At 36.4% G+C, this 27635-nt stretch overlaps 1 protein-coding gene across 1 annotated transcript in view; it reads left to right on the top strand.

The window, feature by feature from the left end:
* The window catches only part of HERC1 (HECT and RLD domain containing E3 ubiquitin protein ligase family member 1), a 175389-nt gene that overhangs the window by 85264 nt on the left and 62490 nt on the right, over positions 1-27635 (top strand). Inside the window, exons 25-37 of the mRNA XM_081047817.1 lie at positions 343-394; positions 7320-7588; positions 9425-9640; positions 10262-10382; positions 10628-10865; positions 11019-11212; positions 14312-14467; positions 15905-16011; positions 16518-16628; positions 20314-20490; positions 23702-23941; positions 24317-24400; positions 26673-27193. Coding sequence (XP_080903943.1) covers positions 343-394; positions 7320-7588; positions 9425-9640; positions 10262-10382; positions 10628-10865; positions 11019-11212; positions 14312-14467; positions 15905-16011; positions 16518-16628; positions 20314-20490; positions 23702-23941; positions 24317-24400; positions 26673-27193 — 2486 coding nt within the window. The remainder of the gene's footprint in view (positions 1-342; positions 395-7319; positions 7589-9424; positions 9641-10261; positions 10383-10627; positions 10866-11018; positions 11213-14311; positions 14468-15904; positions 16012-16517; positions 16629-20313; positions 20491-23701; positions 23942-24316; positions 24401-26672; positions 27194-27635) is intronic.

Here is a 27635-nt window from a genome sequence, read left to right as displayed (position 1 = left end):
CTTTGCTATAGGGGCTTTAGGTATCCAGAGGGTATTAATACGTTTTTAGAAGATAAAAGATGAAGATTCCAAAGAAGAAAAGGTGACAACACAGAAAAACTTCTGCTACTTTACAGTATTAATTAATGTACATCTTGACTTTGAGTTTTAGTATCTGAGAGTTATGTGCCTAGACTTTGTTAGAGCTGTTTTCAGTGGATGTTTAGACATTTTGTTAGTCTGACTTGACTGGTGAATAAGTAGCACTTTGCTATAATTATATAATTTTTTACTAATACTCTATTAACTCTTAATCTTAAAATACTTTTCACAACTAAATTTTATTTATTTTTAACGTAATAGAGTGGAAGACGAAATGTTGATTTGGATTTGGCATCATCTCATAGAAAGAGAGGTGAGTATTAAGACATGTTAAATATCTCGTTAAATTAAGTAGCTGTTTTTATATCTGATGTATTTGGATCTGATTGTCATTGAAATGTTATTGCAAAAAAATTTAGAAACATTTTATCAGAAGAGTTAAATGGAAAATCATTTTCTTTAAAATATATACCCTTTTAAAATCTAGGAATGTCTAGAAGTTAATAATCAGCTCTGTTTCTCATTTTCCATGTGTTTTGACTTATTAAAAGTCCTATGGAACAATTATGGGGGGGAAAAGGGGTTATGTACAGAATTTGCCATGTTTTAGCTCAGTGATGTTAGAGTTGCTATAGTTTAAATGCTGTTACAGGGAGAACTCTTTACCCCACTTGCCTCCTGCACACACATACACACGTTCAAGTTGAAAGTTTCTAGTTTTCCTCTTTGCCTCTTAAGACAAAGCATGAAATAGATGAACTATATGATTTCTAAATAAAAAAATTTCCCACGTGGAACAATTTTAAAGTGTCATCAAGAGTTCACTTGTTAGTAGCTCTGTCTTAGGGAATAATATAGTTAGCTGTTGGTTATATGTGCACATGGATGGGACGAACAGCAGTTTTAAATAATACAAATCCTAGAATAACTAAAAACTCTCTAAGTATTGTTCTCTATTAACTGACTTTTATTAAACCCGTTTATACTGTGGTTATGAAAACGTGAAATGTTAAAAATTGACACTACTGGCAGTTTCTAAAAGCCTGTAGGGGAAAATTTTTTTTCATGCTATTAAATCTTTTATATTTCAAAATGAAACTCCTCTCTTGATAGCTTCCTTGGCAGAATGTTAGGCCACCCTTTCCCCCAGAAAAAAAACAGGAATGAGGGGAAGAAATGCACACACAATTTTTCATTTTTGTGTTTATAACTTAGAAGAAGAAATGTTGGTATTTTTGTAGACTGTCCTTTAATTATTATCAGAATACATAAATGATTTTTCTGGACTATTAGGAATAAAGACTAGAGCTGGTACTTTATTGAAAAATCTTTTGAGACTATAACATATCAAAGTTACTAGGTTTGTAAAAAAAATTATAGGGTGTTTGTGACATTAAAGAAATTAAACGATAGTATAATGTGCAGTATGTATTTTATTTTCTAATTCTTTGAAAATTGGCAATTCATGTGCCATAATTAACTAGAGTATCCTTTTCCTTAACCACTTGACTTAGGAAATAAATTTTTGGAACAAATTTACCTTCCTGTTTTTGGTCAACTCAGATGATTATTGTTTCTAAAATTTCTGTGTTATGTGAATGAATGCATATCATTTGGTACTAGAGAGAAGATGGCTCCAAACTTATTGATTAGCATAAGGGATCCAACCTGTAGTTTAAGAGCTTCCTACTATATTAATTATAAGTGATAGTCTATTGGCTAAAATTATTCTTTTCTCTCAAATCTTTATCATTCCTATGGAGATTCCTATCATTCCTATGGAAATTTGAGATTCAGTTTATGTTAACCATGTCAGCATGTGGCAAAGCTATGTTTGGAATAAAACAGAAAGTATTAAGAATAGCCTAGAACTATTAACCTAGTTGTTAACCTAATCTTGTTAACCTAGTGTTATTAAGAATGACCTAGAATTTGAATATTAATTATTTAGGAGGAATTAATATGACATTTTAAAATTACTGTCCTAGAGTTGCTGCCAGTTCAAATTTTTAAACAATTATCCTAGAAGTAGATGTGGATTTCCTGTAGTTTTAGATCAAAGTAAATACAAATTAATTGTCATCAATCTAAATTTTGTTTATGGTAAACTACCTTCTCCAAAAATCTCAAGGTAGTACCGAAACCTATTAACTTGTAGGCATTTAACTTTATTTTGTTGAAAACAGAAAAACAAACAGAGGATCTCATGGGAAAAGTTTTCTTTTTAATTACCATTAAGGAAGATATACTAGGGAGGCAGACTAGTTATGTAAATTTTCATGATATCACTTAATGTGGTACTAATTTATTCTAATCATTGCATTTTAGTGTTCCCAGGGAAAAATTTTTCTGATGGCTTTGTTTCCAGGAGTAGGTGACTAAAAAGGAAAATTGCTATGTTAGATAGGGCAACAAAAATAGTTTTCAAGCTCATGAATCCTAGAGTTTGTGGATTAAACGAAAGTGTGCACTTAATAGTTTTATTTTATTCTAATGGATTTCCTTCTTTAAAAGAAATTAATATTGAAGACACATTTAGGAGATTATATTGTGAAAGGAATTTTTTAAAATCATGTATATTTAGTGACTACCCTCTGACCAGGTCGGTTTAATGTGTTTTTTTGGGTGGGTGGTGTTCGTTTTTTTCTGGTTTGTGTTTTTTTTACTTTTAAACGATGGTGAAATAAACCACCCTTTCTTCCTTCCTTATTTATTGTCAATGTGGACTAGATGCCATAAATCATAATATGCCTTTCTTCAATTGGGCAGAGGTACCTACCAAGTCAGAGAACTATTTGGAGTCATTCAGGTGTTCTGATTCTGACTTGAGCTCTGAAGGACAACAGATGTCCAGCCAAGTGAGAATTCTTCTATGTGCTGTTTACTCTTTCCAATATTTTGCAGAGGAAATGTAACTTTTCCCCTTTATATAGCTTTTGTATTTATTAGACCTGGCGGTCCTGAGTTATTAAAAGCCTAGTAAGAGAAATTAGAGATAATGTTTAATTATGTCCCGGTCCTGAGTTATTAAAAGCCTAGTAAGAGAAATTAGAGATAATGTTTAATTATGTCCCGTTTACTGGAAACTAAATGGATGTATCAATGACAATTAATGGTTGTGTACACATTTCAGCTGCTGTTATTATGTCTCCAAAGACTCCACCTAGTGCTTATAATTTCAATAATTGCGTTGGGGATACTAGGATACATGCTGTTGAACCATGATTGCTCCTTCTTCCCTTACTCCAGTTACTGTTTCCCAATTGGTCTAAGTTCTTGGTCCAAGAAAGCAAATATAGTCGAAAGGGGTAAAGCAAAATGGGCATATCAATTTAGCATAGCCAACTTGCTCAGCTCTTTAGAGGTATCAAAGCTAAATTTTAAAACCAAAAATATCATAAGTTACTTTAAGAAGAGACAAATGAAACATATTTTTCCCTAGTGCTTCAGAGGTAATATGAAATCTGTATTCATTAAACACTTATAAACTGCTTACTACTATATGTCAGGCATTGTTCTCATCACTTCAAACATATTATTTAATTCTCGTAACAGCCTCTCAAAATTCTTGACAAAATCTGTTAAATATGTTAGTGTTTTGATCCTTTGATAAATACTTGAAAGATGGGCTATAGTTGTGCAGAACTGGGCTCATCCTTCATTGAAAGACAGTACCTTTTTGCAGCTACTTAAGTGTAGTTTTCATATTTAAGCTGATAGAGTGAAAAAATGGGGGGATACCAAAGTAACAATTTTAAGAAGTAACATCAGGAACCTTATTAGTTAAAATACTATATGGTTTGATTTTTTTCCACCCTAGGTCTTTAAATATAAGTTAGGGTTTCATTGCTAAATAATACCAGAAACATTTATCAATATGTGTGCTTTGTGGTATAACATGTATGGGTGAAATGCTGTTTTATCTGTGCATTTCAAATGAGATTATATAAGGAAGAGAAGATGTAAATGTTGTCTTCTGTATCATATTTCTCCTTTTGTCTTCTGATTCTTGTATGGTAGTGTATTTACTCCTTTTTGGCCAGTTGAGCCCCAGAAAAAAGAAGAGCTTCAAGCAAGTACATGATGGCATGTTTTAATTTTTTTTCCCCTTTTAGCTTGCCTACATATTTTATGGTTTATAAAGTATGTATTGCAGCTCTGCCATGTTCATTTTGAAAATTCCATTTAAGATCCAAAGCTGTAAGGACAAGTAAACAATCTCAAAAATTTCTTGTTGGCCTTTACATTTTCTTTTTATAGTAGGTGACTCTGAATTAATATTAAGTAATTGGGCTTTTGATTTTGCTTTTCAGACACAGTATTTCCTATATTCAGATATAATAATATAGAACAAATCAAAATTATCAGGTTGTTGTAATCTTTTTAAAGAATTAGCATTCTTTCATCTCTCGTTCCCAAACTGTAAAATTTTGTGTTTCAAAGTGTTTTTGATGTCAGCCTAAATAGTTTGGTTACAATTATTAATTTATCCTAATGATTTCAGATAAATGTCTTTCCTGTTCTTTCTTATATTTTATTCATACAAAGTTTTGTTTGGGTCATACACCTAATAAGTTGTATTTAAATTATGGGTCAGCAAACTATGGCTGGTGGGCCACATCTGGCCTGCCACTTTTTTTGTAAATCAGGTTTTGTTGGAACACAGCTACACTCATTTGTTGATGGATTGTCTGTAGCTGCTTTCACACTACAACAGCAGAGTTAAGTAATTGTAACAGAGACTTTCATTACCCACCAAACCTAAAATATTTATTGTCTATCTCTTTACAGAAAGAGTTTGCTGACCTCTGCTTTAAATTGCAGAGAAGATTTAATTTGGGGTTGGACACCCATACCACAGAATATCTGGAGTGTATTAATATAATTAACTATTTGTAGATTCTTCACAATTGAACCTGAGTGTAGGCAGGCAGTTGAAATTTCCATGGATCAGTGATTTGTGAGCTGATTAATAACAGGAAAATGTAAGACCACTTCCCATAAAAATAAGGAATTAGTGTTAATTTAGCAGATCAATTTCTTTGAGCCTCTGTTTGAGGAAATTGGACTAATCTTTAAGGTCTCTTTTCTTTTTGGTTCTAACACTAGCTCATTGCACTTTTTATTTCCATTTTGAAAAAGAATTTATAAGTTATGGAAAACAGAAGAATTTTTATTATGAAGTTTTATTATTGAACAAACAAGCTCAATGCAAAGAGCCAAAAACTGTTATTTTTAAGTTAAAGAGAAAACCAGATTCTGAATATGGGGTGCTTAAAGAAATGGAAAATGATTCTTTTTTTTTTCCCCTTAACCCCTACTTTATTCTTTATAATTTTTAATTTAATACCTTTTACATCCATAACATTATTCTTTGGATTTTTTCCCTCTTTTCTATTTTATATGAAAAATATTCAGCTATGCAATTTGAGGAAATTTTCAGATTGGTTATTTTTCATGTTCAGTAAAACTGAAAATTCAGCATTTTTTAATTTTTAAGAATTCTTACAAAAACGTGCAAAAAATTCTTGCAAAGGCAGATAAACCATATATTCTTTACCATTCCAAATTGTTTGATAGAATGCATATAATTATTTCATAGTTACTTTATATTATCTGCCTGTTATGAATTTTAAAGTCCTGAGGTTTTACTGTTACCAGGGTAGTAATTCAAAAATAAGTTATGCAATCAGTATTGTATTAGTTTGTTCTCTCTGTGGGCATTAGTGTTTAAGTAGTTCTCTTCCCAGATCTTTTCCATCTAGTTATATAACAAATATAATTTTTGTAATGCATATTTTATTGGTTACCTAAAGATGCATTCCTAATAGAGAAATTTGGTATATTCACATGATAGGATATTATACAACACTCAAACAAATGAATCATAGCCACATGAAATAATGTGCATTAATATTAGCAATACAATATTGAATGAAAAGAGTATGTCCAAAATGTATATATAAAATGATACTTTTTTATAAAGTCAAAAACAACTAAAGCTAAACATTATTTGTCTTGGGAATACATATAAGATAAAACATTATTTGATAACAATGAAAGCAAAGGAATGATAAACTCAGGCCTAGGGGTAATAAAAGCTTTAGGTAGGAGGATACAGGGAGAGAGAGATGGGTTGGAGGCGGGACAGATAGAAAGATAAAGTTACTGTCGTTTTCTAGTTCTTAGGTTCACATTTATTATATTCACATTTGTTATAAGTAAATATAAATACAGAAGCAGGCCATGCATGGACCAATGATTATACCAATGTATATCATGAGCCAAGGATTATGATTAATCTAATTCCTGTACCCAGGATCATTTGTAAGTTAAGGATAAATTTGTAAGTAAAATTTAAAAATTAAAAAAGACAAAGCTTGTAACAAGAATTGGACATTTATATATTTATTTAAAGCTAATATTGACATACGACTTTGACAGTCATTGTTGTATTCAAACATATTAACATTTTTGCTGTCTAAAGATTTTAGCCTATAAAATGCCCACTGGCAAAACTAATGGTATGTTTAGCAACTATTGTGACACCCTTCGGTAATTTTATATAAATATCATCTTACAGTAAATAGTACATATTCTTGTCTGTGAAACTTTGCTTCCTCAATATAGGAGTTTCACAACCTACAATAAGTATTCATTTGACACAGTGAAAGTGTTCCTTATATTAATGAAACCCAAAGGGTAACATTTGTGTTTCCTTTTTGTGTAAGTTTACTTGCCCTTCTATATTCATTTTTTTGGTAATGTTTTATTGCAGATACGTAGACATTGCACAATCTTAACTTACTCTTTGCAATGATGATGTTTAATCAGATGAAGTCCTATTACTACTAGGTTTTACCAGTAGTGTCCTAAGTGCCTAGTTCCTTTTTGTTCATAAATGATGGTCTGGTTTAATACTGCAGAGCATTTTAAGCTAAGCATTTTGAGAGCAGCTTCTGCCTTCCTTTTTCTGTGGCAGCGTGTTGCTAAAGCACTTACAGAGACACTGGTACATCAAGCAGGGCTTTCCTTTTATTTTCTTACATTGCTGGAGTTTTTGTTTGTTGTTTTTACCAAAGCATTTTGCTCAGATTCACTTAATGCATGCATGTATTCAAACATAAGTATCCATTTCTCACCAGTTGGTATGGTAACAGCACTCAGCCCTCTTGTAGTCTCAGAATGTTTGCTCTACTTGGTTGCCATTGGTGCTTGTTTGTTTTGTTTGTATGTAGGTCCAGTGCTCAGTCAACTGGAGTCCCTGAGCGACTCTTGGGCTCGCTTGAAACACAGCAGAGACTGGTTGTGCAACTCTTCTTACTCCTTTGAGTCTGATTTTGATCTTACCAAGTCTTTGGGAGTTCACACTTTGATTGAAAATGTTGTAAGCTTTGTGAGTGGAGATGTGGGGAATGCACCAGGTTTTAAAGAGCCAGAGGAAAATATGTCTACAAGCCCCCAGGCCTCCATCATTGCAATGGAACAGCAGCAGTTAAGGGCAGAAGTAAGTCTTTGATATTTACTCTTCATGAGGGACTATGGAAACATAAACCATTGAATGTACAATTGTAGGAAAAACTTTTCCTTTTTCTCGTTGCCTTCCTATTTCCTCCACTTGAGCTTTTTGATGTCATGATCATAACCATAACAACATGATATTTTGTTTGAAGTGGACAAAAGTGCATTTTTAATTGCCATCTCTTAGAACAAGATACTTTGATCATAAGTCTTCATTTGTCCTGTAGAAACTAGAGTAAGACTGCCGGGTGACCATATGGATCTGCTTCTTAGAGCCTCCATTTTTGACCCATTTATCTTTGTTTAAAATGGGCTAGATTAGAACACCACAGTAATAGGGATGAATGCTAAAATTAGGGAGCAAAACTTGAAGGAGACACAGGATGTCTGTATAGATAGCCTCAAAATATCCCCCCCCTTAAAATACAGAGGGTGCCACAAAAATGTATACACATTTTAAGAACAGAAAAAAGTGTATTGGAATTATTTATTTATTTACTAATACATAATTTATTAGTTATTGTGGTTTTAACATGTCCACAAATTATTTGATACTCTTTTCTTCAAGCGGTGGAATTTAATTCCACCCCCTCTTGAGAGTAAACTGGACTTCGTGATTAGGGATAACAAATAGAATATGAAAAGGGAAAAACTATGGTAATTTTACATTGCAGAAACCTGGGAGACATCACCTTCACCAAGTGATCAAGATTAACGTTACCAGTAATAAGATAGTGATATCATGTACCTGAGAACGTGCTGAGAAGGAGACTTTATTCTTCCCCCAAATCCATAACTCTAGTCCAATCATGAGAAAACCTCAGGCAAATCCAAACTGGGGGACATTCTATAAAACACATGGACAGCTTTTCCAAAGTATCCAGGTCATGAAAAACAAAGAAAGACAGAAACTGTCCCAGACTAAAGGAGATTAAGGAGACATGACAATTACATGCAATGTGATACCCCGAACTGGATCTTGAAACAGAAAAGGGACATTATGGGAAAATTGGTGAAGTCCAAATAAAGTCTGTGGCTTAGTCAATAATGTTGTATTGATGTTAATGTCTTAGTTCCGATAAATGTACCACAGTTATTATATAAGATGTTAACATTAGGGACAGCTAGGGCAAAGATGTACAGGAACTCTCTGTACCATCTTTAAAACTCTTCTGGAAACGTAAAATTATTTCAAAATAAATTTTTTTTAAAAAAGAGGAAGGTTAGGCTGATTGACTGCAGTGGTAGGTATTGTCCTCCTAGGGAGGATAGAGGCAGAAGTAGAGAGAACCATAGAGAAACCTTCCAGAATACGTCCTCTAATTTTTGAACTAAAGAGTTTTCATTCTATATAACTTTAGTAGAAGTAAAAGGAAGCAATAACCATACTACCTTGCAGTTTTGAAACCTTCACACATATCACCTCGTGAGCATCACAGTAGTTCTGTGAGTAGAATAGATAAAACACTATTAGCTTCATTTTACATATAAAGAAACTGAGATTCAGAAAGTTAAGTGAGTTTTCTAAGGCCATACAGTAGGTGGAAGAGTTTGGCCATGAAACCAGGTCTCCTATTTTCAAATCTACTACTTTTCCTATTGTACTGTGTAGCCTCTTTTATACTGAAATATCCTTATAGAGTTTCTAGAGATATTTCAGTTTTAAAAAGTCAAAATAAACGTTCATCTTAATAAAATAGATTCTTGAGAAATGTGAGAATTCTCTGTGTGTTAAGTAATACATTGTCAATGACATATAGACTTCCTTTGTATCTTGGTTCAGTGAAGAACTCTAAAATATATTTATTGTACTTTTCTCAAGCTTCGTTTAGAGGCACTTCACCAGATCCTCATTCTGTTGTCTGGGATGGAGGAAAAAAGTAGCATCTCTCTGGCAGGAAGCAGGTCGAGCCCAGGCTTCCAGTCATCCACGCTGCTCACGTCGGTCAGGCTGCAGTTTCTAGCGGGCTGTTTTGGTTTGGGCACTGTTGGACACGCAGGAGCCAAAGGAGAGAGTGGCCGATTGCATCACTATCAGGTAGGTGACGGAGCCGGTGAGGATGACACTTTGCAGTGTATTCAGATTTTAACCATCTTTTGTACCAGTTTAATAATGCTAAACTTTTTGGTATTTAACATTGAGATTTAAAATATAAAGACTTTTAGATGAGTGTTAAAGGTATCTCATTGGTTTAGTTTCCTGAGTAATAGTATTATAGTTTGGGGTTAGGTGAGCCATGGTACTATTATACTTTTAGATTCTTTGCTGACTCAGTTTTATTAACCCATAGCCAAATTAGATAGAGGTAGATATAGATTTAAGTTGGGATATGGTTTTTGGGAGGATGGGTTTCTAGAATTTACAGTTTAGACTTGATCATTTTACCTAGCTTCTCTGATTGCTTGAAAAAAAATTTTTTTTTAATGTTGAGGAAAATTTGCTTTGTGGGAGAGAAGAAAGATTATATAGAATCAAGAATTATCAAGCATTTAAAAATAAATTTAGTATAAAACTTTTATATATTGAAGTATACTAAATAATTACAAACTGCCATACGGCTCTAGCAGATAGATAGACTAAGGATAAAATGCTGTTGCTTTTGTTTGGATAGGAGGTATTGTTGCTAATAGAAAAAGTAAATCTTTATGTGTAATTCAGGATGGGATCAGAGCAGCTAAGAGAAATATACAGATTGAAATCCAGGTTGCTGTGCATAAGATTTACCAACAATTGTCGGCTACCCTGGAGAGGGCCCTGCAAGCTAACAAACATCACATTGGTGAGTAACTGTCCCTGCAGATACAAGATGCAAGTTACATTTTGGCCTGAGGTTATGTTAAATAGTTAACATTCTATACCTTGTATTTGACATTAGTAGATAAACTTATAGGTAAACAATAAATATTTGAAAATGTAATAGTGTTCCATATTGCTATTTATAATTTGGAATATGGTTCATTTTACTAAATGCTTTGTTTACTTCAAAGAAGATTCTCAGTTGTCTTTTTTTTTTTTTTTTTTTAGAAGCCCAGCAGCGTCTCCTTTTGGTTACAGTGTTCGCCCTGAGTGTTCACTATCAACCAGTGGATGTTTCTTTGGCAATTTCCACTGGTCTGCTAAACGTATTGTCGCAGTTATGTGGCACAGACACTATGCTAGGCCAGCCCCTGCAGTTGTTGCCAAAGACGGGTGTTTCCCAGCTTAGCACGGCTTTAAAAGTAGCTAGTACAAGATTGCTCCAGATTCTGGCCATCACAACAGGGTGAGTATTGTAGGCATCTGGATAGAACTGTGTGGGGCCTGGTCTTTTCCCATTTTAGTAATCTCCATCTCCCCTAATCTCCTTTATATGTTTAGATATAACATTTGCCCTTCTGTGTTATCACTACTTTCTTTTCCCTGTTATTTCATGTAGGACCTATGCTGATAAACTGAGCCCCAAGGTAGTTCAATCCTTGTTGGATCTACTCTGTAGTCAGTTGAAGAATTTGTTGTCCCAAGCTGGTGTACTACTTATAGCCTCTTTTGGAGAAGGGGAAGAAGAAGAGGGTGAAGAAGAAGGAAAAAAAGTTGACTCCAGTGGAGAAACTGAAAAGAGAGATTTCAGAGGTATCATAAACTCTTTTCTCTGTCATTATTTACAAACGTTTATTGAATCTCCATTATATGCATATCATTAGATGGTAGATGTCTTTCTGTTGTGAGGCATGAAAAGATTTTTATTTGTTCATTTAGAAACCCCTTTTTTCTCCAAATATGTATGGTATAGATGAGTTTCTGACTGAACCTTATCTCCTTAGAGTCCGTTAACCCTGATGTGGCGACCATACTGCTCACTCTCTATATTCAGCCTTTCCTTGGCTGTCCTGGCTCTAGAACCTAAAGGTTCTAGCTGACTGATTATCCCAGGTCATGTTTCCTTAGCATATGATCCTGACAGCCCATCTCTGACTGCACTTGGCTTAAGTGTTCCCCCAGGACCAAGGGTTTTATTATTTGGGAACTGGGTTAGAATTAGAGGAGCTGAACTTCTTGGTAGGCTGTTCTGTTCGCTAGTCACTAAAAAAATTATTCATTATACTTAGCCATTATAATTTTTGATTGCTGTGTATGCTTATAGCTTTTAGAAAACTATAGTGAACATTGTATTTCATTAAATTAAATTAATTAAACCCCGAGCAGACCTACCACATATATCTATTACATAATTAAGGGAATAAAGGTCATTTATTCAAAACATTTTGTGAAACTACCATGTCTTATTACCATAATAAACTCTGGGAGCCTTTAAATTCTTTAAATCTGGGAGGGAGGGAGGGAAGGAGAGAGGGAGGGGTGGAGGGAGGGAGGGGAGGGAGGGAGGGATAGATGGATGGAGAGAGCAAGTTATCTAACCATTCTGTGCTCCAATTCCCTCATCTATAAAATAAGGGTAATGTAACAGCCTCCTAAGATTGCTGAGGATTAAATAATTTAATAAACGTAAAGCACTTAGAGCAGTGTCTGTCACATAGTGAGAGCTCAATGAATGTTAATATTGGAATATTATAATATTCCAGTATCTATAAATTGTATAGATAGGTAGGTGGTAGAGGAAATACTCTGGGGGTACAAAAATGATAAAACATTGTCTCTGTCCTCAAGGACCTTCTAGGGCAACAAGGAAGGCAGACATATAAACAAATAATTATGGTGTAATACCGGAAAATAGAAAAAATAGCTAAATCTCTTAAGTCAGAATTTAGGAGGATGTATAAGTCTGATTAAGGACTAGCTTTTAGTTTCAGAGGCTGAACCTGTCAAAAGTTCTTTCTCCATGTTTACATAGAGAGTACAGTGCTTGTACAAAGAACATGGGCAGACTCACAAGGTAATAAAATGAAAACAAGCTTTTAATGCCACCTCTTGTTTTCCTGAGATCCAGTTGGAGATACAGGGTTGTCAAGGTAATAGTTTCTCTCCACTGTGTGCTGAGTACTGCATATGTGAATGGCAGGGAAGACATAGTAGGTTACTTCTCAACCTATGCGCCCCCAACAAAACTGCATCCTTCCATATCCAGCAAAGAATGAAACAGTTATTTGTGAGTGAATCTCAGCAGGTGGAACAGCAGACTGAATCCACATCCGTTCCCCTCAGGTCGTCCTGGAGAGAAGGCCATTGCACCTCTTGATTTATGGGGATGGCTGGGAGTGAGACTGATTCTAGTCAGCAGTGGCCAGGCATTCAGAGGCAGGCTGCCCAGGTATTAATAACCCCACAAACCTAAAATACTTATCTGAAAGGTGTACCTTTCATTTCACATGTATTGATACTGAAATACAAACTATCATCAAGTTGTATTAACCAGCTTTATATATAAGGTCTCCAGGCTTTAATTAATTTAAGGAACTTAGTGTCTTATTTTAGAAATACTTGCTGGGAGTGAGGGTGGGGGGTAGGATGGAGGCATTATAAAAGAGATTTTCCCAGGGATCTCTACCAAGCCCTCACAGAAGAGGTAGCTTTTGAACTGGATTTTGAAGGAATGTGTAGGAACAAGGTTGGAGTGAGATACTTGTGTTTATGTGTACCCAAGATAGGCGAATAATTTTATATTCTTCAAACTAAGATTATAAAAAATACTTGCTTATGAACATTTAGGTAAAGAAGAGGTAGAGTACTGTGTAGAGGAAATGTAGAGAAGGAGTTCTTAGCTTTTTCTCTTATCGTCCCTAGCAATGTAGCTCTATCATAGACTTGCACATCCATCTCAGTAAAACGTAAGTCCTCTAGTTAATTACACAGTTATGATACTGGCCATCTAAGCATTCCCCTTGGAGGGGGCGTGGGTCTGTTATCAATCACAAGTGACTTGTCTGTGTGTTCCTTAATTTGATATGCTAGTATCTCACTGAAAGGAGTGCCATGTATACTTGTCTCCAAAGTATTACGATTTCCTGTGTTAGTGCCCCTAGGGATTGACATTCTGGGCAGCTGCCCCACTGGCACACTTCTTTCCCCTGGCTCTGACTGGGACTTTGCTAGTCTAAGGAGGTATGAAAGGTGTAGGGTGATCAGAGAACATGATGTGTTACAGGAAAAACAGACAGTTCTCTGGCTTCAGAATGCACAGGGTGGAGGGCAACTGTGATAAGGTGACGAGAGAGAGGCTGGTGCTGATGCTGGTGGAATATGGGGAAGTTTGGTGAAAGAGCTTACAGAGTTTGAGCTCAGGCAAGCCGGACTCAGGCCTAGAAATCGGGGTTTTTTTTGTAGCATCTGGGAGGAGAGATGGAATCATGGACTTTTTGAAAATGTGATTAAATTTTTTAATTCTCTTAATAATCATACACACAATTTTTCCTACAATTTTAGGGAGTTCGCAGACTACCTCCCTCAAATTCTATCCAGTAGAACTTTAGACTTCAATAGGGAACTGTTGCTTTTTCTAACAGCAGTAAAATAAAATGCACAAATTCAAGTACACATACTTTATTTTAGCAAGCTCACTATTGTACACAGATATAAAAGATGTTTCAAGTTTGGCTTTATTTTTTGTCCTTCCCCCTTTCTGTTCTTTAAATTGTAAAAATTTAGCAACAGACAACCTAGATTTTGAAATTATGTTTGTGCTTACTACAATCTAAATGTAAGTTATTCAATATAAGGCTCTCTCCTGTTTGTTGGGTTTTGGTTATAATGCAAACTTGTCTCTTCACTCTTCAGCTGCTCTTAGGAAGCAACACGCAGCGGAACTGCATCTGGGAGATTTTTTAGTTTTTCTTCGCAGAGTTGTGTCTTCAAAAGCAATTCAATCAAAAATGGCTTCCCCAAAGTGGACAGAGGTGCTTCTAAATATAGCATCTCAGAAGTGTTCTTCAGGTATCTGACCTTTGCCTTGTTGTAGAGTATTTTTATACATCACATGTTTTTTATTCAGGTAATGCCAGGCTTTGACAACACTGGATACTTGACCCTGATTTCAGGACTTTTCTTTCTTATTTTCTGAGTGCTTATTTGGTCAAAAGAAAACTCTAATTTTGGAAGTGAAAATTGATGGGAATTAATAACAGAAAGTAGCACTGGAGAACATCATGGATTTAATCAACAACTTGGCCCTGTTTGTTCAGATTACAGTAATAAAACTAAGCAAAGAACATCCTGTTTGATAATTTCACACAGATTTTGACCTCATCTCTTTATCAAAATATAGATCTGAATTTGTCCGTTCTCTCTTATCATAATATGATTTCTGTACTTTGATTGTAATTTCTCATTGTGTGCTATTTATGAAAGTTGTATATAATAAGCTTAATTCCTGGTGTAGCCTACGAGTCTGCAGAGTCTGCTTGCATAGATTACTGTCAGTCTTTCTTTCCTAGTATGTTTTTTTTAATTGTGGTTAAAATATACATAAAATAAAATTTATCATTTTAACTGTTTAAGTGTACAATTCAGTGCCATTCACAGTGTTGTTCAACCACGACTATTCTCCATTTCCAGAACTTTTTCATCATCTTAGTTTTTTAAGTATGCTAAAACATAATGTGATCTTCCTTGGTACTTGTTATTTTATATGCATATATTCTCAATATACTTTACTGGTGTTTTTTTTTAACTAGTACACCTTATAACAGCTTTTTTTCTCTTTTTAAAAGGTGAGGCTTATATAATACTGACACAGGTCTTGGAGCATAAAGAAAAATCAGATATACACTTATTTTCCATTGGTACTATTGCAGTAATGAGTGTAAAAAAAGAGTATCAGTAGTCTGTCTCTACCTTTGTTTACTTTAGAAAAGTATAAACTGCTTACTCCCACTAACCCTTACAATCTCTCTGAGGCAGCCAGGGTATGGACAGAGAAGAAGCAATGGAAGGGTATGATAAGCCTGAGTTTTAAAGATTGATAGACTTGTTTAAAATTCTACCTCTGCCTCCACTGAGCTGTGTGGGCTTTGGTCAGTTTACTTAATTTCTCTGAGCTTTAGTTTCCTCATCAGTAAAATGGGGATATAATGTAAAGTTTTTGAGGATCAACAGAGTTAATATGTATGAAATCCATAGTACAGTGCCTGGCATAGGTAGTTATTATAGTGCTATTTCCTTTATATATATCTGAAAACAGACATAAATGTGAATATTCATATACATTAATCTGTACAGTATTAGTCCAGAGTTCTTGTGATAATAGGTTGCAGTGAAGTCCATTACACCCATAAATGCTTAGCAGCCTCAGGGATTTTTTTTCAACAAGTTCATTTAAACTTTGAATTTAAGTCACATTGATAATAAAAAATGTCTTTTCCCCCCACCCAGGTATTCCTCTAGTTGGTAACTTAAGAACGAGGCTCCTTGCGCTTCACGTCCTTGAGGCTGTGCTACCAGCTTGTGAATCTGGTGTAGAAGATGATCAGATGGCCCAGGTTTCTATTTTTAAAGTTGTTAGAAGATGTTTTTGACATCCTCAACATGATTGACCCAAAATCTAAACTTATAGTCTCTTCCGTTGTAAATGTATCATTTATTCAGTAGCAAAACTGCCACTTTTGAGATTGCTTTCTTTATTATTTCATCTCCAAGCAAGGAAGGAGAAAGAGAAATTAAGTAATGAGGTATGAGCAGGAGGGGGATAGTGAATCTGTGAAATCTCTTACTAGGTCTGGGCCTCTACAGAGAAATATGTGAAGTTGCATGGCCTATTCAAAGGTCCATATAGTGGGGCAACATGAGGATGATGGAACCCATTTTCTAGTGGGTTAATAACCTCTCTTAAAAAAAGATAATGAAAACCACTGAAGGTAGCTGTTGGACATTGATATAATCAAATTTCACATGTGACTTAGTATTATAGTTGAATGATTTCTCTTTTCTAAAAATACTTAAAATTACCCTTTATAAATTTCATCGTTCTTTTTCTTTCAACAAATAGGTTGTTGAATGCCTGTTTTCCCTTCTGTCGGATTGTATGTGGGAGACACCCATTGCTCAAGCCAAACATGCTATTCAGATAAAGGAAAAAGAACAAGAAATAAAATTACAGGTAATTGATTCTTCCAAAGAGGTATTTTAGGCAGCACAAGTGAGGATCCTGTCACCTGTCTCTAGATCGCCTCTGCTCTGAGGGACCTTGTTCTATGTTTTTCCATCTTCTCTCTGTACTCTTTCTCTCTCTACTGGTTCTGTCCCCTCAGCTTATAAACACCTCTCATTCCCAGCCTACCAAATCCTTTTTTTTATTCATGAAGCCTTCCCTATCTTAAGAACAGGTTCCTTACACTTCACGTCCTTGAGGCTCTGCTACATCTTGTGAATCAAGTGTAGACGATGATCATATGTCCCAGGTTTCTATTTTTAAAGTTGTTGGAAGATGATTTTGACATGCTCAACATGACTCACCCAAAATCTAAACTTTTAGTCTCTTCATTTGTAAATGTATCATTTATATTACATCTTCTCTCTTGTCCTTCATTGCTAAGCTTCTCAGAAGAGGAATCTCATATATGTTTCAGGCACTTCCTTACTTCTCATTACCTCTGCAACCCAATTGTTTATATTCATCAAAGCACAGAAATTAAATGACAAAGTGTTAATTGCTAAATACAGTGTACACTTTTTTTGTCCACATCTTACTGGACCTCTGGAAACGCTAGCCTTCTATTGCTTTCAGAGCACTACCTTCTCCTAGATCTCCATATACTCTCTGCCAATCCTGATTCCCTCTAGAGGCATCTTTTCTTTGACACCACTTTCCCCTTGCCTCCGTCACAAACTCTGGTGTTCCTCAGAGTTCTATGTTTAGCTTTTTTAGCAGTCTACTTAAGTTTGCCTTCCAAACTTAAATGCTAGTCCACGTGTCTCCTCCTCAAACCTTTTCCCCTTTTTTCTTGTCCCATTTTTTATTGATGGCTCCATTTACCTAGTTTTCCAGACCTGAATTCCTGGGAACTCTAGACTATTCTAATGTCCCCATCCATGTAGTCACTAGACCTCATTGATTTTGTCTCCTAAGTAACTCTTGACCCCATCCATCTAGCTAGCTCAGTCCTTCTTGGTTTTCATGATTCCACATTTCTTCTGGTTTTCCTTCTATCTCAGTACAATGGCTTTTCCCCCCTCATTCTCTTTTATTACTTCTTCCTCTTCTATGTAATCTAAGTGTTGGAGTATCCCAAGGCTTGGTCCCAAGTCCCCCTTTTTCTCAGCTGTCACTCCCATTCCCTTTTCTGTACCCAACCAAACCTTATGCAGACCCATATGCCATTTATTCCCAAATTTTTAATTCCAGTTCTGACATTTTCCCTGAATTCTAGACTTATATACCTTTTTTCTACTTGACTTACCCCTTAAACCATAGTCTAATAGGTATCTCATACTTAGTAGCATCTTTAGTTTTATTATAGCCTGTTCTGCCTAGTTAGTGACTCAACCAAAAAACCTAGGAATCATCCTTGATTCTTCTCTATCTCCATCCATACAATCGCCAAGTCCCATCAACTCCTTTGTAAAGAATAACTTGTATTTGCCCACATCCTCCTTCCTCTGCCATCCTCCTATTGCCAGCCACCATCATCAGTGGCCTGGACTATGCAATGGCCTCCTAACTGGTCTTTCTGCTTCCATTGTTAACTCCCTATAGTTCATTCTCTACCCAGGATTCAGAGTGGTATTTTGAAATTGTAGATCAAAGCATGTTGATTCCCTGCTTAAAACCCTCCAATGGTTTCTCATTGTTTTTGGGATAAAATCTAGAACTCCTGTTCTCTCCCCTTTGCTCACTATACTCAGAACAACTTGCCTTCTTCCTGTGTCTTGGACACACTAAGCTTGCTTGTTCTTTCCTTTGGGCTTGCACAGGTTATTCTCTCTTTCTAATTACTTCCCTCAGATATATTTCTCAGAGGTCAATTTCTTATTATTCAGGTCTCAACTTAATTATCATTTCTTCAGAGAGTCCTTTCCTGATCCTCAATCTAGTTGCCACACGTTCTTTGTTACATCACCTGTGCTAATTTCAACATAGCACGTATTACCTGATATTTTTCGCAGTTTATTTTCTGTCTCCATCTTCCAAAATATAAGTTCTATAAGAACAGAGACCTTATCTAGTTAAAATATATAGGACCTGCTATAGTGCCTGGCACATAGTAGATGCTTAATAAATACTCAATGAATGAATGAATTCAAGTCCTCAGTATTTCTTACCTGAACTCTTGCAGTAATCTCCTGATTGGTCTCTCTGCCTTCATCCTGTGCATTCCTGGTAAAACAATATTTATAAAACACAGATCTGATCAGAGACCCTCTATATAAATCATTCTGTGTAGGCACTACCTATTGTCTTTTTATTCCCTGCCCTTTCTTCCATCTCCCCCTCCCCCACTCCGGTTCAAGCATTGTTTCTCAGGCATTGTTTCTCTAGTTGTGTAGGGCACACATGCTGGTATTATGATCCTTGTGCCCCACCCCCGGCTGAGGCCATCATTTGCCAGTCGTCAGTCAGACGCTCAAGGCAGCTCTTATCGGCTGCTGGCTGCTCATGGCAGCCCACGTTATCCCACGGCAGCTCATGCCGACCTTCAGCTGCTCACGGCAGCCCAGCTCCAGGGAGAACTATTGGTCACAATGTTAGCTATAGAGGGCGCAGCTCACTGGCCCACGTGGGAATCCAGCCGGTGACCTTGGCGTTAGGAACACAGCGCTCCAACCACCTGAGCCACCAGGCCAGCCCCCTCCCCCCTTTTTTTTTAAAGATTTTTTGGGGAAGGGGAACAGTATTTATTTGGGAACAGTGTGTTTTTCCCAGGACCTGTCAGCTCCAAGTCAAGTTGTCCTTTCAATCTGAGTTGTGGAGGGTTGCAGCTCAGCTCCAGGTCCAGTTGCCATTGTTAAATCTTAGTTGCAGGGGGCACACCCCACCATCCCTTGTGGGAGTCAACCAGCAACCTTGTGGCTGAGAGCACATGCTCCAACCAACTGAGCCATCCGGCCACCCAGGAGCTCAGCAGCAGCTCGTTGTCTTCATTCTAGTTGCAGAGGGTGCAGCACGTTGGCCCATGTGGAAATCGAACCGGCAACCCTGTTGCCCAGAGCTCACACTCTAACCAACTGAGCCACCCGTCTGCTCTCTGTTGTCTTTAAAGTTCAAACTGAAAATGGCATTCAAGGCCTTCTAAGATTTGGTTCCTTCTTCACTTTCTAGGCTCCTTTTCTGCCATTCTCATTCTCCAGACATTCCCTGCTGCTTGAAGTTATTTTCAATCTGAACTCTGTTGCACCTTTATGCTTTGACTCGTGCTACACATACTGCCCTGAATGTCTTTCTCCCCTTTGACCATCTGCTTAATGTCTTCTCATCATTCAGAACGAAGCTCAGAAATCATCATCTTTTGAATGCTTACCTTATTCTTTCCAAACCTGGTTAGACTTAAACTTTATGTTTCTGCTATACCTGTCATGTAACTTCTGTTATTCTCTCACTATAATATTGGTATTATTTATTTGTCTCTCTGTCCCCTAATTGGATTGTAAGCTCTTTATGGGCAGGGACCATGCTGTATTTATCATTGTGTTCCCACTGCCTGTATAGTAACTGCTCAGTAGTAGATACTTAATAAATATTTATGGACTCCAATTAGGCACCTTAGAATATACTGGGCGTGCCAAAACTTGTATTAACTGAGATCTGGCGTTACTCCAAAATACTGACCCAGCTTCCTTTCTGATAGAAGCAAGGAGAGTTGGAGGAAGAAGATGAGAATCTTCCTATTCAAGAAGTGTCTTTTGACCCAGAGAAAGCTCAGTGTTGCCTAGTGGAGAATGGACAGATTTTAACTCATGGCAGTGGAGGAAAAGGATATGGATTGGCATCGACTGGAGTAACATCTGGGTGCTATCAGTGGAAGGTGCGTAGAATTCCAAGTAGTTTTTAGCATTTTTGCCCTTGAGTCCTTTTTCTCCAGGTTCTTATGAAAAATGTATGGAAAGTTTTTTTAAATCATTATATGTAAATGTTCTATCATTATGTAAGATGTTAACGTAAATGGAAACTGAATGAAGGATATACAGGAATGCTATTATTTTTATAACTGTTCTACAATTCTAAAATTATAAAAAAAATTTTTAATCATGATAGTCCCTCCCATGAGGCGGTCATACAGTGCATACCCAACAGTGAAAATGCAGTGACATGTATAATGTTTCTGCCAGGGAAAGCCCATTAGAGACTCAGTGCCTGAGATTTTTATCAGGTGCTTATCATATACCCTCTGCCTGGCATAAGCTAATATTTTAGATTCCCAATAGGAAAGCAGGAATTGAGTATAAACCATGTTGTTGAAGAGTCTAGGCACAATGAGCCACCCTTCTTAGTTAGGGAAAGTTTTTATCAGTATGGGGCAGTGGTGTCCAAACTTTTTTCAATGTTTTTTACCAAGGGCTATATGCGGTAAAATACACAAACAACCGGGCCACTCACTCGAGGTGAAGTACGTATTGCCTCACCTGGTTTATTTAAGTAAACTAAATATATTTTTGGAATTTGCTGCGGGCCAATTAACAATGGATTGTGGACCTGCGGACCGCAGTTGGCCCGCGGGCCGCAGTTTTGACACCCCTGGTGTAGGGAACTGTTTACCAGTCTCGTTCCCAGATGCCAGCCAAGGGCTAACATCACAAGCAGGCCTTTCTAAGGATAGCTGTCTCTTCTATGTTAATTCCTTTTGTGCACAGTCCACCCTCTTGGCTCTTGGCCACAGTGTCTTTACAGTAAAATTATTATTATAATAGAACCCCATGCAGCAGAGTGAGACCAACCTGTAGTGTTGACTTCAGTTACGCCTTTTAGGGGTCCTAGACTTAGCCAGTTAAAACAAATTTTATTAACTATAAATGTCTACATTAAAAAGTCATGTGGCTTTGGTCTTAAGTTTTTGTATTAACCTTTTAAAACTGGCTTAGGCATTGATTTAGCACAGCACAACTCTGGCCAGTCCAGGTCTCAGGCTGTGTCACGATAGGTGCACACAAAAGAAATACACTCCCAGAGGATATATGTGGTATCCCTGGAAACAAAGTTTATAATTGTTAGGATTGCCCTAGTCAGGATGTACAGTAATAAGGCAGAATAAGTTAACAGGGCGCCAATGTGACCTCTTTCCCTCTGTTCCCAGTGCAGTCGGAATAAGTTAGTTGAGTCTTGGTTTCAGAGGGACTGCCTAAATGCAGTCAGTTAAATGGTTTTGCTTGTCTGTGACATCGCTTTATCTGCCTCAAGAGTGCGGATGACATCTGGAGGTGTTCTGTGCAAAGTGCAGGAGCAGGGGCCACCCTCTGCTTCCTGTTGTCTGTCAGGTGTGGTGGGAGGCTCAGCAGTCAGTGTGAATTTAAAGTGCTCACATCAGGCTTCAAGACAACATGGATACTTTTTCCCTTAGGAGGAGGAACAGTTCTGAAAAACAAAGATCATTGATGCCCTCCCCACTCCTCCACATTTCCCCAGGGCCTGCTTTTTTGTTTTTTCTCTTTTATTTTAAAACCAGTGATTTAGTAATTTAGTAACTATAATTTCAAACTTTTTCAATCACTTTTTATCTTCATCTAGACCTTTTGTCCAGATGGGTTGGGTGAAAGAGAGACAAAAGAATTTTCACACAAAAACATTTTTCTGTAACTTAACCAGAAATTGGTCACGACAAAAATCCCAATTAAAAAATTTTTTTCCAAAATAGGTTTAGAAAACCTTCTACCTCCGTTTATCATTATCATTTATCCAGTGAGCAGCCTAGAAAAGATCAATCTTTTTCTGGGGAAAGCTTCACCTAACTGAGGCGTGTATATCAGGAGACAGATGAGACATGTAGAGTCAAGCTAGCAGTGTGTTGTTGCAAACTGCAACTAAACCAAAAAGTTGAACATAGTAAGTCAGCTACAAGCGGGATGTCCCCAAGAAGAGCTCCAGAGTCCAATGTCATCGTTGCCACTACTGTGTTGGGGGTACCCAAGATCACCTCTGTATTCAAAGATTTGCTAGAAAGACTTACGGGACTCAGCATATAGTTGTACGTGTAACTAAGATTTATTACAACCACACAATAAGGATACATAGCTGGATAATAAGGGAAAAAGACACAGGCAGAGTCTGGAGGAATCCGGGTGCAGGCTTCCTTATGGTCTCTCCCTCCCATGAGAAGTCGCATGGAGCACTCTTTTTCCCCAGCAGCAAAATGCAGCAACATGCCTGCAGTGCTTTAGAGATGCCTATTAGAGACTTAGCACCCAAGATCACTACTTGGGGGCTGGTCATGAAGGTACCCTTTGCCTGGTATGTGCCAAAATTCCAGACTCCCAGAAGGAAAGCAGGTGTTCAGCATAAACCATATTGTTGGTTCAAATATTCTAGGCCTGGTGAGCCACCCTATCACTTAGGGAAAGTTTTGTATCAGTGTAGGAAACTTTACCAGCCAAATTCCCAGACACTAGCCAAGGGCCAGCATTACAAGGCATGCCTTTTTAAAGATGGCAGTCTCATACCTGCTATATTAACTCTCTTCTGCACAGAAGTATATGCAAGAGAGCAGTTAGAAAATTGATATGTAAAGAATTGAAGCTTTCCATTAATAATTTTCTGGACTAAACATACTTCCTCAGCTTCATAATTAAGATGTAAGCTAAGATTGTTTATTTAAAAAAAGTACTCAAGCATAGGGAATATAGTTAATAATACTGTAATAAGTAGGTATGTTGCCATGGTGGATACTAGACTTATGGGGGAGATCACCTTGTAAGTTACATAAATGTCTAATCATTATGCTATATACCTGCAACTAATATAATATTGAATGTTAACTGTAATTGAAATTTTAAAAAGTTTTTAAATAAGTATTCAAAGGTTATTCTAAATGTTCTACAAGGTAAAGATTAAATTTGTTTAAAAATCTTTACAAAATGATGAAATATATTTCATTTGTATGTTATTTTCATTTAGGCTGAAAATAAATTTATATTCCCATAAATGTGTACGTATTATTTATAAACATTTTCCAGTATTGGTTTATGTAGTTAATAGTACCTAAGAGGTTTTTGGAATATTAGTGAACATTACCATTTTCATTTCAGTTTTACATTGTGAAGGAAAACAGAGGTAATGAAGGCACGTGTGTTGGAGTTTCTCGCTGGCCAGTACATGACTTTAACCACCGTACTACCTCGGATATGTGGCTCTATCGGGCCTACAGTGGGAACCTCTATCACAATGGAGAACAGACTCTGACATTGTCCAGCTTCACTCAAGGAGATTTCATTACCTGTGTGTTAGACATGGAAGCCAGGACCATTTCCTTTGGGAAAAATGGAGAGGTACTAAAACTCATTCACAAGCATTCATGTTTTCTTGTTTTTATTTACACTCAACTCAGTTATTTAAGTACTATTACTCAGATTATAGATTATCCATTCTTTGCTTTTTCTCCAATACTTTTTGGTTCTTATAGTATTTATCAGCATCAAACAACAGAAAGACAGTAAAATCCCAGTAAGATTATTGACAGATGAACAAATTAGGATCATTTGTAATAATGTGGAATTTCCTTGGTTAGCAAGGTTAATTGAAATTTGGCTCTAGTAACTTTGTTCTGTCTCCTAAGAGCTTTGAATCTTAATGTGATTGGATATTATTAATTTTTTTAATGTTTTTTTTTTCCTTTTCTTTTCATCACCTCTGTCACACTATAGGAACCCAAATTAGCTTTTGAAGATGTGGATGCAGCACAGTTGTACCCGTGTGTAATGTTCTATAGTAGCAACCCAGGGGAAAAGGTAAGGAAGCCTCAAGTCTAAAACATAAAGGATATTTATCATTTTTAATTGATATTTGTTAGCGTAGATCGAGCTTATATATATAGGTTATTTCTACTATTCAAAGTACCTGCTCAGGCAATTTACTCTTCTAGAAGACAGATTACTTTTAGAAATTGCCTTTACTTTTTATTAAAGCACTGCTTGATATTCTGGCAATGTGAACATAGTGAGTCAACTTTCAAGCCTATGTGCAATTATAAGAATTATAGGAAATGGTTTAGGAATAATTTGGTTTGTTGGCAATTATGAATATGAGAGAAATAATAGAAATAATCTTAAATGTAATCAGGTATCTTAGCTGAGCAATAGTAGTTCCAGTTGTGATGGGGAAGCTGCCTTTCATTCATTCAGTTGATGGGATGCTCAGATCTTATAAATGTGATCCCTAAACCTTTAGGAGGACCCTCTTAAAGAGATATCCCCTAGCTCTACACTTTTTCTTCTTCTCGTCTAAAGCCCATGTAGGGACAAACTCCTTTGTCATCTGCCTGTGCTGGTGGATGGATTTGTTTTCTAATCCATTGTTTCACCTGAGGATGTAGGGTAGACTGGGTTTGGTCTCTAGAATTTATAGTTATTTTTCAGTAGGAAGTTTTTTTGTTTTGTTTTGTTTTAAGGAGGGCACAGCTCACAGTGACCCATGCGAGGATCAAACCGGCAACCTTGGTGTTATTAACATCATGCTCTAGCCAACTGAGCTAACGGGCCACCCTGTTAGTAGGAAGTTTTTATCTCATATATAATATTTCTTTTTTTTGATGGCAGAATATTAATAAAGACATTTGTAATTTGGCAATATTATTAACATATCACAAAATGCTAAATTATTTCAGAAATTTGGATTAAATATGCTCTATCCTTCAATGATATTTCTGTAATGGAAGTACTGGACTTGGTAAATCCTAACCATGAAAGTATGTTGCCATATGTAACGCGTTCTCATGTATAATGCGCAGCCACGTATTTGGCTCAACCTTTCAGGGGAAAAAAATCTTTTGTTTTAATTTTGTAATTGAAATTTTTACTTGTTTACATTTAAGTGCTTGTTTTTTGTATTATAAAGGAATTTTAATATTTATTTTTTAACATATTATGGTACAAGAAATTTTATGTAAAAAATAATTACAAAACACAGGGACAGATTGAAGGTACAAGAAATTTTATGTACCGGTAACAAATTTATGATAGTTACGCATCGTAGAAGGCCAAGAACTAATCATCATTGCAAGTTCCTCTTAAGTTCAACAAAACTGATTATCATATTCCAGGGTATTATTTTGCATATAGATACAGTTACTGATTTCTAGAGTTACACTTTTAAATCATAAGCATAAATAAAAGAATTAAAAACATTTATATAGATACCGAATCAGTACTACCCATGTATAATGCGCATCCTTATTTTTCCCTCTCAAATTTGGGCAAAAAAGTGCTCATTATACACAGCAAAATACAGTACTTTTTATTCTGTGCTTTTAAATATATTTTCTAGATTTTCAAGAAGGTATAATTTCAGGGTAGCCATTGACATTTTTTTGAACATTTACTGTGTGTCTGGCACAGTCCTAATAAGCACTTTATGTGCATAGGCTCATTTAATTTTTAAAATAACCATAGAATACTATTAATACTATTATTAATGCCATCTTTTTTCAGATGAAAAATCTGAGGTTTATTTAGCAAGATTAAATAATTTTCCAAGGTTATGTGGAGTTAAAATTTGAACCCAAGTCTTACTCTTCTCTTAACCTCTATATATATCTTATTTGAAGTGTGTATCCAGATTGGGACTCTCCTAATTATCTACATTTATGATTTTACCTTTGTGCCCCTTAAACAATATAAGATGGTCCCAGGACTCAGTATTATTCTGGAGTCTCGAGGATGAGAGTGAATAGATTCTCAAGGCGTCTTATTTTTTTGGACTGAACTGAGTTAGTCACATATACCTTGGTCTGTATCCATCTTCCATGTGGCCGCAGCAGCTATGATGCTCACAGCCTGCATGAATTTTAACTGTCTGGGCAGTTTATTTCAGAGGACCATAACTGTTACAAACTTCAGTAGATCTGTAATATTTGCTCACTCCTTTTTGGGGCCAGTGGTGTAATACACATGCATTAGGAGACCAAACACTAGTTCAACACGGGATTACATGTTCTAGAATTTATAGTGACTTACAGTTTAGGAGAAATATTAATATCACACATTTGCCATTCTCTTTTTACAGGTGAAAATTTGTGATATGCAGATGCGTGGCACACCACGAGACTTACTTCCAGGAGACCCCATTTGTAGTCCAGTAGCAGCAGTGCTGGCGGAGGCCACTATTCAGCTTATCCGAATCCTTCACCGAACAGACCGTTGGACTTACTGCATTAACAAAAAAATGATGGAAAGGCTGCACAAAATTAAGATATGTATTAAAGAGTCAGGTCAGAAGCTAAAGAAAAGCCGCTCGGTTCAAAGCCGAGAGGAAAATGAAATGAGAGAGGAGAAGGAGAGCAAAGAGGAAGAGAAAGGTAAACATAATAGACATGGCCTTGCTGACCTCTCAGAGCTGCAGCTGAGGACCCTTTGCGTAGAGGTGTGGCCTGTGCTGGCAGTGATAGGAGGAGTTGATGCTGGTCTTAGAGTTGGAGGTCGGTGTGTTCACAAGCAAACTGGGCGCCATGCCACGCTGCTGGGAGTGGTCAAAGAGGGCAGCACGTCTGCCAAGGTCCAATGGGATGAAGCAGAAATTACAATCAGGTATGATCTGTTGAGTTATGCTTATAGCAAATGAGTACTTAATGGTGACATGGGCCGTTGCCTATGGGCAGTAATTATTATTTTAGGTGAGCTGCCAGTTAACTTTTTAAAATACTTTTTTTCATACAGTTGGGTATGATTTCATAAAGGAATATTTCCCAAATCTATGTTCCCTGGAATACTAGTGGTTTGTAAAGTACGTAGTTTTTGTTTTGTTTTGTGAAGAAATGGTAAGTCTAACTGGGATCCTTCTATTTTTCATTTGTCTTTCTACTTTTTGATCATGTTTATTATACACTGGGATAGAAAAAAGCCAGCCAGCATTTCCGTCAGTTGCATTTCGTGTAGAAGGGCTTTGAATATAGGATGAGAACGTTTGAGTGACTAAAATTAGGTTTTGTATTATCTGTGATTTTAAGTATTCTTGCTTTTTTTTTTTAAG

Source organism: Rhinolophus hipposideros, assembly GCF_964194185.1.
Source record: "Rhinolophus hipposideros genome assembly, chromosome: 5".
Lineage (NCBI taxonomy): Eukaryota > Metazoa > Chordata > Mammalia > Chiroptera > Rhinolophidae > Rhinolophus > Rhinolophus hipposideros.
This window is presented reverse-complemented; position numbering and strand designations above follow the sequence as displayed.